The sequence below is a fragment of the Etheostoma cragini genome, chromosome 9 (assembly GCF_013103735.1).
Source record: "Etheostoma cragini isolate CJK2018 chromosome 9, CSU_Ecrag_1.0, whole genome shotgun sequence".
Lineage (NCBI taxonomy): Eukaryota > Metazoa > Chordata > Actinopteri > Perciformes > Percidae > Etheostoma > Etheostoma cragini.
This window is the reverse complement of record NC_048415.1, coordinates 27,394,306-27,409,509: the sequence shown is the minus strand read 5'-3', so window position 1 is coordinate 27,409,509 and position 15,204 is coordinate 27,394,306. Positions and strand designations below refer to the sequence as shown.

The following is a 15,204-nucleotide window of genomic DNA, read 5'->3' as shown; positions in this document are numbered from 1 at the left end:
CATCATTACAGGCCTATTCGGCTCAGAAATATAAAAAAGAATATCTGAAAAAAAAGATTTTTTGAGAATCTAAAGAGATTTGTCTTGGCATTAGTGCAGAGGTCACGTCAAACGTTAAAGTCGGTCCCGTCGTTGACTTCTGCCATTCAAAAAAAGACTGCAGTATCGGGCCAAAATGGCCCCCCACCACATACTGTATAAACCACTGGGACTGGGCATTTTTAGGCTTTTATGAGCTTTAATAGCCAGCTTCAGACATGGAAGGGGAGAGGGGGGGGGGGGCAAAAGGGCGGCAGGTAAGAACCAAACCCTGCGGCCGCTACGGCGAGGACTGAGCCTCTGTATACGGGCGCGCGCTCTACCAGGTGAGCTACCCAGGCACTGGGAATTATATTTTGATGTGTTCTAAGACGTTTTAAAAATGGTCGGACACTTTCATATTCATACTTTTAAATCTCCAGTAAATCAGTTTAGCTCTGATTTAATGTAGGGCCCTATGGAATCTTTCTTACAGTTTTTTTAAATCCTCAAGTTCACGATGACATCCATGATTCTGTTATCACAGAAACTATTGGGCTCTCCATCACCGACAGTTGAGAAAAAGACACTTACCAAAAGGCTAAACAACTTTTCTAGGGGAAAACCCTGTACATGCATATTTTTTATATAGATAGGTGATTTTTTTTCATTACAAAAAAGTGTCATCTCAAGTTCAGTATGATTCCACACTTTTGAAGGATTTCGGGACTGGGGAGCACACCATTGCTCTCATTACTGACAGAAACAGTGGACAATGCCATAATAAGACTAAAGTCTAAATGAACTATAGTAAAATAAGTATTTAAAACAAGGGAAAAGACTCAAATTCGTCACATCAGTGATTCAAATCAGAAAACAACTTGAGCAGGCCTGTGTGGCCCATGCATAATAATGACTGCTGGCATTAGGGGCGGCTGTGGCTCAATGGTAGAGCAGTTGCCTGCCAATCGGAAGGTTGGTGGTTCAATCCCTGGCTCTGCAGCCCCATGTCAAAGTGTCCTTGCGCTGACCCTGAGTTGCCCCCAATGCTGCGCGTTGAAGTGTGAATGTGTGTGAGTGTTTACCTGATGAGCAAGTGGCACCTTCTACGGCAGCATTGGCCAGTGTGTGTGTGAATGTATGATGTAAAAGCGCTTTGAGTAGATGTTAAGACTAGAAAAGCGCTATATAAATACAGCACAAGTAATATTTCAATTAACGTAATTTGATGATTTTTTTTAATGTTTTTGTTTCTTCTTTTTCAAAAAAGGATTTTACACAATTCTTACGCTGAAGGCCACTTGTTGAAAAAACAACAGACACGTTGAAATACAGCATCCTTATATCTTTATTGTCTAATACGTTCTTGTGAATAGCCTACAATAAATATGGGGATACTTTGGATTGAGCATCTGACCAACATCCACAAACTATGCGGGCCAGAGTTTATAAAGCAACACAAACTTCACAATGGAGTGGATCTTAGTGAATAAAGTGACATAAACAGTATATAGTGAACTAAATTATGAACGCAGCACATTTGTTTTTGCCCCCATTCTTCATGAGCTGAACTCAAAGGTCTAAGACTTTATCTATGTACACAAAAAGCTTATTTCTCTTAAATATTGGTCACAAATCTGTCGGTGAGCACTTCTCCTTTGCCGGGATAATCCATCCACCTCACAGGTGTGGCATATCAAGATGCTGATTAGACACAGTTGTGCATTAGGCTGGCCACAATAAAAGGCCACTCTATAATGTGCAGTTTTACTGAATTGTGTGTTTGTGGGGCAAGCAGTCCGTGTGTGGTGTTAGGATTAATCTGTGACGAGAACACTTCTCCAAAGTGCCAGACGCCATAAAATGTGAGCATTTGCCCACTCAGGTCAAGTCAGGTCGAGAGATAGATAGAGAGCGAGCGAGGGAGAGAGAGATGAACCCTAACTCCAGATCCTCACTGGTTTTTGGACCACGCGACCCCCTGCAATTCAGTAAAACTGCACATTTTAGAGTGGCCTTTTTTGTGGCCAGCCTAATGCACACCTGTGCAATAATCATGCCGTCTAATCAGCATCTTGATATGCCAAACTTGTAAGGTGGATGTATTATCTCGGCAAAGGAGAAGTGCTCCCTAACACAGATTTAGGGAAAATATTTGAGGGAAGTAAGCCTTTTGTGTACATAGAAAAAGTCTTAGACCTTTGAGTTCAGCTCATGAAAAATGGGGACGAAAACAAAAGTGCTGTGTTTATGATTTTGGTCAGTGTACGTATGCGTTATTTAAGTCTGTGAGAGTAACACTGTGTGAGTGATGTCTGGGGCCTGAGATAGCAGCCCTCCGCAGGGCCGAGTGAAGAGAGTGGGGAGAATGTTTTGGTGTTCTGCTGTTATTCTGGGCAATGAACAGAAAGAAAAGAGAGATCATTGAGTTTTTAGATCCCGTTAAGAGAAGGACTGAGTGGGTCTTTACTAGAGATGGTCCGATACATTTTCTTTTAACTTCCTGACAGATTCTGATACCTGAACTTGCGTATCAGCTGACACTGAGTAGCGATTTGACACCAGTGTGCCATATATTTGATCCTGTTTTAACAGCTGTATACTACTATACTGTATGGTTGTGATATGATTGCTATCGTTGTTGTTGAACTCAGTGTGAAACATGAACAATCACAAAATCAACGAACACCGTTGAGCTTTCCAGTATTATCCAGTATGACAGTGACTCATAATGGAAAAAGAACATAAATAAACTTCTTTAAAGTAGATTTTCTTCAGGGCTTAATTACCTGGTATCAGATCGGTGCATAAACTCCAGTACTCACCAACATCAACACCAGCATTTTAAGCAGTATAGGAGGCTTTTCCCTATACTGGTATTGGTATCTAAACATCTCTAGTCTTCACATCCAGCGTCATCATCATAACCCTGTCCAACACTTTCCAGCACACCAATGCATTAGCAATCAGTCAGCATGCTGGACTTTGCCTTTGAGCGTGCTGTCCATGCTGAGGCAGCGCTTATTCTAGTTTAATACCGACTCAACTAAAGCTCTGATGATTGCCATGTCGCTCTAACGGAATGGGTTCCCCCACAGGCGTCAGAGACTAGTCCAGGACGGCTGAGTCACGTGTAATGTAGTGCGCACCCTGTTTACCACAGAAACTGGACACTTTAAATAAGAGACTCTACGTGTATTGCAGATTACATTCAGATGTGCGAGCAGAAGGACACTTGTAGAGGTAATCTTGGCACAGGAGCAATGTTCAAACCCAACACCGTGATGCTCTCCTCTCCGCAGCCTGCAGCAGTTCCAGTAGGAGGGCAGCCAGGTCTACGTGTTGCTTTGATCACCAAAACACTGAACCAGGGCACTAAACCATTTAAATATACAGTAACCTGAGGCTTATTACTTGCAATACTTTGATATGTGACACTGGGGCAGAGTGTTCCGATCAATAAGCCTCATATACACACATTGTCTCTGCACTCCATGCAGTGTGTGAACGCTGCTGCTCTCTGCTAGGACCACCCAGCCTGTTGGCCCCCTCTTCAGTTGCTGGAGAAGGGGAAGGTGAACACAGTACTGAATCCTGAGACCAGACCATCAGCATCTTGCACCACAGATGCCATTGGTCCAGTCCTGGATGACTCCAGCCTTGACCAGCTTCAGCAGGAACTCCTTCTCTTTCGATATGTTGTGAGTCCAGGACTGCGGAGTAGAAAGTACAGATAAATGTGTGACAATGTAAGAAGTAGAAGTAAAAGTCTGCTGTCAATTAATTACTCCAGGAAAGTATAGATCACCCAAGATTTCCACCTAAATAAGGTAACAAAGTATTTGTACTTAGTTACTTGACACTTCTGATTATCAGGAAAATGTGGTTAAAGTATTAAGGCTGAATCCCATTTCTCCATCTTACCCCTTACCCCTAGCCCCTGGCCCTTGAAACCAAGTAGTAAAGGCTAGGGTTGAAAACTTACCCCTATGAAATGGGACACAACTTGATGACCTCACCATACAGTATTGATCACAAACTTCCAAGATGCCGTCTGCAAGTGTAGTGTGTCTATATTTCCATTGCGAGGATTTTGACCACAGTGTCATATGCATTTAAATATTTAATGGTTATTTTATGTTCACTTTGGTGGTGCAAAGGCAGATGTTCTTATCTGTGTAGGTCTTTTTGCAATACATTTGTGTATACACACTGCATGGTGTGTTGTATATTTTTCAGTTATCGCCGTTTTGAATGTCATTGATGTTCAGAAATGTTGTGTCTTTATTGCCCAATAAATTAAACATAACAGGCAAAAACTTTACATAAAGTTCGACAACATTTGGACTTAAAGTGCTCATATTAGGCTTTTTGGCTTTCCCCCTTTCCTTAGTTGTGTTATATATCGTTTCTGTGCACATTATAGGTTTACAAAGTGAAAAAGTCCCCCCCCCCCCCCCCCCCCCCCCCAAAGGGACTTACCATCTTCAACAGAAAACACTGTTCACAAACGGCTCCAAACAGCTCTATTCTAGTCCAGCCTTTACTTCCATGACAACCGGCGTCACTTTGTAACACACGTTATAATGCTCGCCTAGCTGCTAGCGTGGCACGCCCTCATGCTCTGCAACTGACGAGCTAGCAGTACTTACTGCGCATGTGCGACTCCCAACAAAGATGGTACAGAAGTGCGATGCCTCACTCTGTAGCTAAAACAGAGAGCTCAACACACTGGGTGAAAAGAGGAGCTGCAGCAATGTGACCAATTAAACCACATAAACCTATACTGTTACAACCTCGAAGTACAATTATCAAAGTGAAAATGAGTATAATCTGAGCACTTGAAGTACAGTGATGGAGTAAATGTACTTAGCCCTTGTAATTTGCCCTTGCCCTTGCCCACGTTTAGCATGCAGCCAATCATGTATATTGTTTTATTATCTGTCTGCATTTCACTTTGGTTAATGTTATTCTACATGCTGTGAATTTCATTGACATGTTCCTATGCTCATATGGTCTTTTTGTTTCCTCGATAAACTGTGTGTTTAGTTTTCACGGTGGGTTTGGAGAGAAGCTTCGAAATAACCCATTAGCCAGAAAGCCTCGTGTCTGCCTGTGCTTCGAGGGAATAATGGGGGCGTAATACCATGGGCATTCACATTTTTCTGAGTATTTTCGGCAATTCTTGGAATGACGCAGGGCTTAGAATGGTGATGCTGGTTAGTCCTTTCTGCCCAACACTTTGGTCCAGAGGATTTTTAAATTGCACAGCCAATGTCTCTGGAGCGTCAGCGTGGCATAAAACCCCCCATCTACACTTGGTATTAATATTTGATCTATGTGGATACGTTATCTAGATGATGACATCTGATCACAGGCATTTAGATATACGCCTGGTATTAATACTGTAAGAGAACACGTACAGTCTCCTTTTTCCTTGCATTGTGATCCCATCTCCATATACAAGGTGAGGGTCTTGTGACAGCCAAAGGCATCTGTAGGCTGCTTTTCAGTAACCTTAACATTACTTACACTGTATGAAGGTAATCAGAGCCAGTGGAGAAGCGAGCTAATGCTAGTTTGATCTGCAGTTCAGCCTTTTCAACGCCATATATTTATTTCCTTATTGAAAAGTCATTTACTGACGTGTGCTGGCCGTTTGACATGTTCTTTTGGTTTGTCTACATAGTTTTGTCTCCGAGCAGCCACTGTCATGAGTCACATGGGTCTGGGTCATTAATGGTTTTAGTCATCAGTAAACATTTATATCTTTTTAAATTTCACTTATGTCAAATTGAACAGCATTGGGTTCTGGACTGATAGACAAATGAGAACGTGATCTCGAGCACTGTCGAATCCCTTCTTTTTAATATTTTTCTGACATTTTGGAAAGTGAATGAGTAATCCATGAATTGAGAAAAAAAACTAAATAATAATACATGTAATGGTTTCAGCCTTAAATAACATCACGGTCAATATCAAGAGTTTTGCTGAGTGCAAAAATGCATCAACATGAATCTGAGATGCCAAAGTGCACATAGTAAGGTTTGGTTAAGTGTTGTTAGAAACAATATGATGAGACTAAAAGGTGAACAGGCGATACAGACAACTCTGTTCACCAGCTTGAACACCAACACAGCTACCTGCCAGCTGCTTCTCTGAAATGAAGTGAGGTGATCATCATGAGGTGACCATGAGCTGATCTAGAGCTCAGCAGTGTCATACTCAAGTTCCCTAAGGGCCACATTGCAAAAAGAGAATCCCATCAAGGGTCAGACATGTATACTTTATTGACATGCTTTTGTTCAATCAAAAAAAAAGGTCAAATATTTTTGACTGTATTTCTGCATGTCTCATATAGTCACATTCACAGTTTGGTCCCCCATAAAGCCCTAAAAAATGTCAGCAAAAATGTTCCTGAGCTATCATAAAAAACAAAGCCAAAACCATGAAAAATGAGCCGAAATGCAATAAAAAAGTTTAAAAAAAGTTAAAAAAATAAATAAAAGGACACCACTGTAGGAAAAAGCACCAAAAAAGTTGGGAAAAGTAGTCCAAGATGAATACTGAACCAAAATTATTATAGGGGCCAGATCAAATCCACGAGTGGCCCGATTTGGCGCGCGGGCCTTGAATTTGAGACATGTACATCAGTTTACACAGTTTGGAAACTGCTCTTAATGCCTTAATTAAAAAAAAAAAAAGTAAGAAAATAGAACCTTTTAAGGACACCAATTTTCTTTGTGACTGAATAATGTATTGTAAATAAATGTTCTTCCTTAAAGAGATTGACAAGGTGTTATTTCAGTTAGCTTAATAACTGGTTTGGTTTGCATTGAGAGATAATCTTATGGAAAGTTCCCCATGATTATATCTATGTATTGTGAAGGGCATGTGATGATGGGGGGGGGGGGGATTTTTTTGGGGATTTTAATTCCAAAGGCTAAGGGAACTTTATAGGATGCATAGTATCCTGGATCCATCAAATAACCGGCCTTTAATAACAAAAAAACTTCCTGCCTCTATGGGAATTTAACATAGGGGTGTGCATACTTATGCCCTTTATTTATTCACAAAGAAAATTGGTGTCCTTAAAAAGGTTGGATTTTCCTAATTTTTTTTAATCAAGGCATTAAGCTCAATTTCCAACAGATGTTTTTTTATTCCTCTTTTTAATCAACTTTAGCACGGGTGTATTAACTTATGCAAGCCACTGAGCAAGTAACTACTTTTTTTAACCTAATAAAGCCCAAAAAACCTTGTTGTCTTCTTTGGCAACGTGTCAATCAATTATAATTAAAATTGTGGGTCTTGCAATTTGAACATCTGACTCTAACGTTGATTCGGACACCCTACCAAAAAAACAGTCAATGTAGGCTAATGGAGGACTGCAGAAATTAACTAATTTCTCTCCTGTCTCAATTATACATGCCGCGAGTCGGGGCCAAGCAGCTCTGTGCCTCTTTGAACTGAAACACAAGTCTTATGAAAAAAGGATGAAGGGGATTGCATGTCTGTCTCAGTAACCTGGGCTAAGAGTGATTTATGAGCAGGCCGGAGACTGTGAAGTGTGAACACTGTATGTAGTGCGCCGTGACTCAAAAAACAGTCTCCAGCAAAGTTCCTACACTTGAGATTTCATACACATCCTAGGCCCCCACGCAGCATGCTGGGTAAATCCCTCGTGAGAGGCCTTTTAAATGAGAGAAAGGTCACAGTAAACTGTTCCAGTGTTGCGTAAACCTGGAAAACTAACAAATAAGATGGTGGTCGACATGTTGGTCAGAATGCTAACAAATTTAGGGCTTGTGAATAATGTGTGGGAGTACCGTCCATTAGGAGAAAAATGTGGAGGAAATAGTGGGTCATACACCTGTGGGTGGAGGGGATGAATCATCCACTAAGAAGTCGGACTGAGTCCTTCACAAATTTAGGCTACTACTGCATCATAAATCTAGCAAAATAGACAATCAAGGTTTCTCTCAAATGGCTAGAAGGTGTCATCAGATTCACCAATCTGTTTAAGTTAAATAATTGAATTGTCATCCCTTTGCAAACAGGGGAACTATGATGATACTGCAGCTTCAGAGAACATAATTTAAGGGGTGCCATGACTGCGGAGTTTTCAGAACAAACAAGGATAAAAATATTGATTTCTAAGCAAAAAGAAAGGTTAATTCAGTTTGATGATAAAGTGATGGTTAAATGAAAAAAATAGATTTCCTAGTATTCTTATCCTGTGTCCCTGACCGTGGCACTAACCCCGCCCATCATATAAAACCACTGCTTACTGAGCTTGTGGGTCGTAGCAGCTAGCAGAGTGATATCATGGGTCAGAGGGGTGTGTGTAGATGTCAGCTGGAAAAACAAAAACTTAATAACAGTCCTGTTCAGCTTTGTATCTCTGTAATCCCTAAATCACACTTGAGCAATCCAATCAAATCGAAAAGGATTTTGATTTAAATCTCTCTCATAACTATCTGCCGCTCACACATTCGGTTTCACTCAGAAATACGCCACATTTCAGAAGATTAAGACAATCCAGCTGCTGTTTTGCTCTGACTTTGAGGTGAAAACACTGGTGGCATTTGTAGCACATACCAGGTGAGATGCAGACGTGATTAAAATGCTCAAAGCCTGAATGTGCGAATCCATGGCGTGAATGCGTGTGGGTGTGATGATGCACCGATCTATGTAAACCTTTACATAGAAAACAAAACGTATGTTCTGACCCATGTTGTACCCTGCTGGTGTTCATAGCCCTTACATTTATTTTACAGGAAGAATGGATCAAAGGAAAAAAGGGGCATACATGTCAAAGTGGCTTAAAAAATGTTAAAGTGACGTCTTGTGCTACAGAAAGCTCAGTTTTATACAGTATCATACCAAATTAGGTCTTTTGTTACCTCCTTGATGGCTGACATCCTGATCTTCTCATAGTAGTGCATAGGAGCATTGGGGGTGTCCATGTTGTAACCAAATCCAGCTATAGCTACTTCATCACAGTTATGAAGGGCCATCGTTATGGCAACTGTCCCCAGGGTTGGGATATTCTGAAAAAACAGGGAGAAATAAAGAGTGTATAAAACAGATAACCGAGCCAGGACTAGTAACCGGGATCATGAACAGTGTGTAGTGTCATTGCAAAATCCTCCTATTGGTTTCTATTGGTTGCCAGACGACACAATTTTTTAAACACAGCCATACTGACAAATACAGAGAGAGTTTTGTGGAGCTGATAGTCTTAATGTTCACTTTTACAAAAAATAATTACGCGCTAAATTTGTAATGTTGCGTTTGCATCTTGACTGTCCACAAATGAACTTTCAACAGAATGTTGAGACTGAAAGACACTGCACCGAGGACCGAGCCGGTCCAAGGAGAAGAGCAGAACAATGCCGCGGCTACGATAAAGGTAGGCCTCTTAATTCTTAACTTTAATCTGGCGGACTAGCGTTAGCTTCTGCAGTTTTCAAATGCACAAGCAAAACCAAGATCTGTACACCCTAGATTAGCCCCCATAGATTAGCCCCATATAGACGTACGTTTTCTCACGGTTGTGGTTATACCGTGACAGTAGTGAACATATGAATGTACTGGAGACAAGCCGTATGGTGATTGTGTGGATATCTTCCAGATGTGAAATCTGAAGAATGGTCCTATTTTTAGAAGCCTAATCGTAACACTTTTTCAGGCTCTGTGGAGGTGCTCGGCTCCCAGCAGCATCTGCTGTGTGTTCACAGAGGCCTTCAAAATGAAAACAGACAGACAGGGGAGTCAGCTACCAGAGCTGCAGTCCTGACCATTAACTCACCGCTGTGCGATAAACAGCTCGCTGTTCCTAACACTTTGCCACTTGGACAGAAAATGATGCTAGGGAAAAAAAACAAGATATCTCACCCCTCTGCCCATCATTCCACCGTTGTAAGGTAAACCAATGAATTTGAAGGAAGCCTCCTGGATAAAGTAGGGGTTTAGGATGCGCATGTCGCTGGGGTCTCTTGGAACTTGCATGGCCACCGACTTCCAGAAGCCTTCAATGCTGCGCTGAGAGACAAAGAGCAAGAGAATAAAACAGCGTGGTTAATGTGAACCTCCATGGAAGCGCATTGTTGCCACACCAGAAAAAAGAAAAACAGATCACTGTCCGGTTATAATGTGAAACATTTGTCATGACAAGATATTTTAGTGTAAAAGATGACGATTCAGGAATTAGAGACCTGCATCACCCTGTCAGGCACCGAAGTTGTGTGTGTGCATGTGTAGCGTCAGATAGTCTATGTTGTTAAAAGCTCAGTTCACTGTTGATCGGATTGGGATCGGTTTAAAGAAATGCCAATAAATCAGAGCAGGTTTTTCTCCCATACTGGACTGCTGTTGGAATGATTCCGAAAGTAAAATATAATGCAAAAAGTAAAAAAGAAATCAAGACTATTCAAGTGTGATTTTTAGCTAATCTCCCTTTTCTCATAGCACATGCTTATAGTTGCATAGACAATGCATAAGCCTGAGTAGTGTAGTACATATTTATAACAGGCTGCATTTTAGCATTAAATATTAAAAACATTGTTAGAATTTAAAAACAAAAATTGAATGGTATTATAGAGGAAGACTGACAGCTTTAGTGTGGACTAGCCAGACCTTCCTCTACGGCACTTTGGAGGAAGGTCTGGCATTGCAAGACTACGTTCAAAGTAACAAAGCAGTTAAAAAATACAATTTTTGTGTGACTTGATACATGTATAATGAATTTTACAGTTTTAAATTATTACAGACACTGTTTCTCAATAACCTCAAATATGTGAGCATTTTGTGTACTGACATTAATAATTAATGATCATGACGAGATACGACGACACCGGTAGATCTGTGCTGATAATACATTGGCCAAAAAGATTTATCTATCACGGTCACAACAATTCTGCCAGTATTTACTGGTAAGGAACTAATGTATTGCAGAAGTTTATGTCATTTTTAAAAAGTTTAAAATTATTATAACCCCTACTAAAAACTTTGTTACTGTGTCATAATTTTCTTTACAGCACTTACAATGTACAAAATTCTGAATTATAAAATAAAAAACATAAAACTGAAAGATATATTAGTCATCATGAATGTACATGCGTAATAATTACAAACAATATTCACACCATTAATATTTATCACTTCATATTACCATGAAAAGTGGACGGGGTGGAAAATATGATGGTGCTTAAACAGCCCAGTGAAAGCAATAGCCTGAGCTGAGGCCTGGGGGAGGGGGTCAACACCATTAAAGCTCTGATGAAAAACAAGCGCTGCAAACAAAGCCAGTCAGAGAAGAAAGCCCCTGTATCAGTATACCCGGGGCCATTACACTAATTACCAGCAGTCTGCCCAGCAGTCCCGATGTCTCTTTATGAACAGTTACTGGGATACCTGCCTCTTGAGTTCGCTCAGGTATGCTGGAGTGAGGGGGGGGGGGGGGGAACCAAACAGCACTGATATGAGCTATTAGCTTTCTAGCATAGCGGTGTTACTCTGTTAGACTGTAAGCGCCTCACTGACGGATCAGGTGGTAATCCTGTCCGACTGAGACCATTTTGTTCCTCTATCCCAGTGGGAAACCCAACACCTCTACTCCGCTGGCAGCACTAGAAGGACACGAGTCTGTGGAAAACCCATCTGCACACAGCCGACGGGATCAGATAACAAGCGATTCTCTTGTCCCTAATGACAGGATCAGTAAATATGCTTGTTACAGATAATTCTACATCAACAAACGTTAGTATCTATACAGTAAATCCGTCTAGCCTATGTCACAAAATCAAGTTGCAGGAGCTTTAGGGTTGCAACTTCAAAGGCTACGACATATTTTTTTTTGTTAGTCAAAAGAAAATATCAGAAAACTGCACTTTAAAATAAAACTGTCATTCTTTTTTAGTGGTGCCTTCACATTCAATTTTATGTTTTATTTGTTCAATAAAGAAATGTTGGAATGATTTACTAACAAACGATTTGTTGCATTTTAGCAGAATATTCAAAGAAATGCAGAACTGAGTACACTTTAATATCTGTTTATGTATTGCAAGTAATTTCGTTCTCACGATATTCAACATTATCGCATATTTTCTGCATATTGTGCGGCTCTAAATAGCATGCAACTCTATTTATTTATAGTCCTACACTGGGACGCTTAGAATGTGTCTTTAACAACACTAGTTGTTCTGCCAAGTCCACATGTACTGAGCTATTACACTAAAATATGACCTGCTTAACGTCAGCATGCGAGCATTTAGCCTGGCTTAAAGCGCTTCTGTGCCTAAGTACAGTCTCACATAAATGCTAGCGTGGCTATAGAATTGTGTTTTATCAGTGCTTCTACAGAAGAAAACTGACCCAGATTCTGTGTATGATTTGAGGTAAAATGTGTTACATTATTATTACTACAAGTATCCAAAGCAACTTAGAATTACTATAAATGTCAGAGGTCACGCTGGAGCAACTAGGGGTTAAGTGTCTTATTCAGGGACACATCGGTTGATGTATCGCAGTGGGATTTGAACGCACATGTCCCACACCAAAGGTATGTGTCATATCCCCTGCGCCATCACCACCCATTCACGGAGTTATTCTCGTCTAATATAAAATCACATTAATTTGTTGTCCAAAGAACGAAGTCCGCCAAGCACAGCACAATACCAGCTCTCAATGTCAAGTGCTATGCCAATTTCCTTATCTTAGTGCAATCACTTTCCCTCCAGCCAACGCTTGCCCATTCATAGTGAGCCTGTGTGTGTGTGTGTGTGTGTGTGTGTGTGTGTGTGTGTGTGTGTGTGTGTGTGTGTGTGTGTGTGTGTGTGCCTGTCTATTATCCTGTGTGTTTTCTGCACCCTTGTGCTCTAGGGGAGGAAACTTGATCTCCCGCATGAAGTGTTGTTGTGAATGAAAATTCAACACGTCTATTCAACATGATGGATGGCTAAAATGTTACACCTGCAATGTCTTTACACACAGCATACAAAGACACATTCTACCAATGCCACTTACCACTTATACTGAACGTGTCCTTGGGTTTTATATAGCAGATTACAGAGGAGAGGTGTTTTAAGAGTTCAGTATTTAAAAAAACAACCTAGTTTGTATGACATATTGTTGGACCTCATCTAAAGGCAATACATCTGTTCTGAATGTTTCATTTCCAGGATTTTTCACGTGTCGCCGGAATGTCCCTCATTTCGGCCGGATGTTCTCTTTCTGTGTGTTGGCATTCTAAACTCTGGTGAATTTCTGAGGACTACGGTTAACTGCTCCTCAGATCTCTGCAGGGTAAACCCAGACAGCTAGCTAGACTATCTGTCCAGTCTGAGTTTTCTGTTGCATGAGTAAAACAACTTATGAACGTACACGTTCTACATTACATTACATTACACGTCCTTTAGCTGACGCTTTAATCCAAAGCGACATACAATTTTTTATCTGACCACTGTTTGATAACTTTTGAGCTTATACTGCTGAACTACACGCCATTAGGCAAAACCTTCTATACAAGATGTCTACAAGATAGTGCTGTAGCTAAATTTAAGGATGCAATTCCGTTAGCATTTAATTCATTACCAAATCACAAAGTAACGGAGGACTACTATGCTATTAGTCCCTCCCAAATCGATCATTTTGTTGATAGTGCAGCAGGCTCGCTACGAATGACTCTCGACTCTGTTGCCCCTCTAAAAAAGAAGATAATGAAACAAAGACGGTTAGCTCCATGGTATAACATTGAAACTCGCAAATTAAAGCAAATATCGCAGAAACTTGAGAAGATCTGGCGCTCCACCAAACTGGAAAATTCTCGTTTAATCTGGCAAGATAGTCTTAAAACGTATAGGAAGGCCCTCCGTAATGCCAGAGCAGCGTACTACTTGTCATTAATAGAGGAAAATAGGAACAACCCCAGGTTTCTTTTCAGCACTGTAGCCAGGCGAACGGAAGGTCACAGCTCTACTGAGCCAAGTATTCCCATAGCTCTTAGTAGTAACGACTTTATGAGGTTCTTCAATGATAAAATTATAACTATTAGAAGCAAAATTCACCAAGACCTGCCTTTAACTGGCACTGACTTATCTCTAAACTCAGGAACCTTAGAAACAGCTATAAAACCAGATACATGTTTAGACTGCTTTGCTTCACTTGATCTTTATCAATTTAATTCAATTATTTCTTCATCTAAGCCATCAACCTGCCTCTTGGATCCCATCCCGACTAGGCTACTTAAAGAAGTTTTACAATTAGTCAACACTGCCCTACTGGATATAACCAATTTGTCTTTATTAACAGGCTATGTACCACAGCACTTTAAAGTTGCTGTAATTAAACCTCTTCTGAAAAAGCCAAACCTTGATCCAGATGTTTTAGCCAACTATAGACCTATATCTAACCTTCCATTTCTCTCTAAGATTCTTGAGAAAGCACTTGCCAAACAGCTGTGCGACTTTCTGCATAACAACAGCTTATTTGAGGATTTTCTGTCAGGATTTAGAGTTCATCATAGCACAGAGACAGCACTTGTGAAAATTACTAATGACCTCCTAATTGCATCAGACAAAGGACTTATCTCTGTACTTGTGTTATTTACACGTGTTGTGTTTTGTTAATTACTTGTAATTGACCATTATATCGTATTACAGAGATTGGAACATTTAATTGGCATTAAAGGAACTGCTCTAAGCTGGTTTAAGTCTTATTTATCAGATTGATCTCAGTTTGTTCATGTTAACGATGAATCCTCTGTGCACGCCAAGCTTAGTCATGGAGTCCCAAAAGGATCTGTGCTTGGTCCAATCCTGTTCACTTTATATATGATTCCTTTAGGCAGTATTATTAGGAAACACTCCATAAAATTTCATTGTTATGCAGATGATACTCAGTTATATCTATCAATCAAGCCGGATGAAACTAATCAGTTAGCTAAACTTCAAACGTGCCTTGAGGATATTAAAACTTGGATGACCTGTAATTTTCTAATGTTAAACTCAGATAAAACTGAAGTTATTGCTCTCGGACACAAGTACCTCCGTGACGCATTATCCAAAGATATAGTTACTCTGGATGGCATCACCCTGGCCTCCAGCTCCACTGTGAGGAATCTTGGAGTTATCTTTGACCAAGACATGTCCTTTAATTCCCACTTAAAGCAAATTTCAAGGATCG

General features: G+C 40.5%; 1 protein-coding gene across 2 annotated transcripts in view; it reads right to left on the bottom strand.

Moving 5' to 3' along the window:
* Nucleotides 1-2,131: 2,131 nt before the first annotated feature.
* st3gal3a (ST3 beta-galactoside alpha-2,3-sialyltransferase 3a) overlaps nucleotides 2,132-15,204 on the bottom strand; it is a 52,997-nt gene continuing 39,924 nt past the window's right edge. For both annotated transcript variants that reach the window (XM_034882259.1, XM_034882260.1), the window contains exons 11-13: nucleotides 9,919-10,065; nucleotides 8,925-9,071; nucleotides 2,132-3,731 (exon numbers count right to left, since the gene is read on the bottom strand). In XM_034882259.1, the coding sequence (XP_034738150.1) occupies nucleotides 3,627-3,731; nucleotides 8,925-9,071; nucleotides 9,919-10,065 (399 nt within the window). In that variant the 3' untranslated portion in view covers nucleotides 2,132-3,626. The remainder of the gene's footprint in view (nucleotides 3,732-8,924; nucleotides 9,072-9,918; nucleotides 10,066-15,204) is intronic.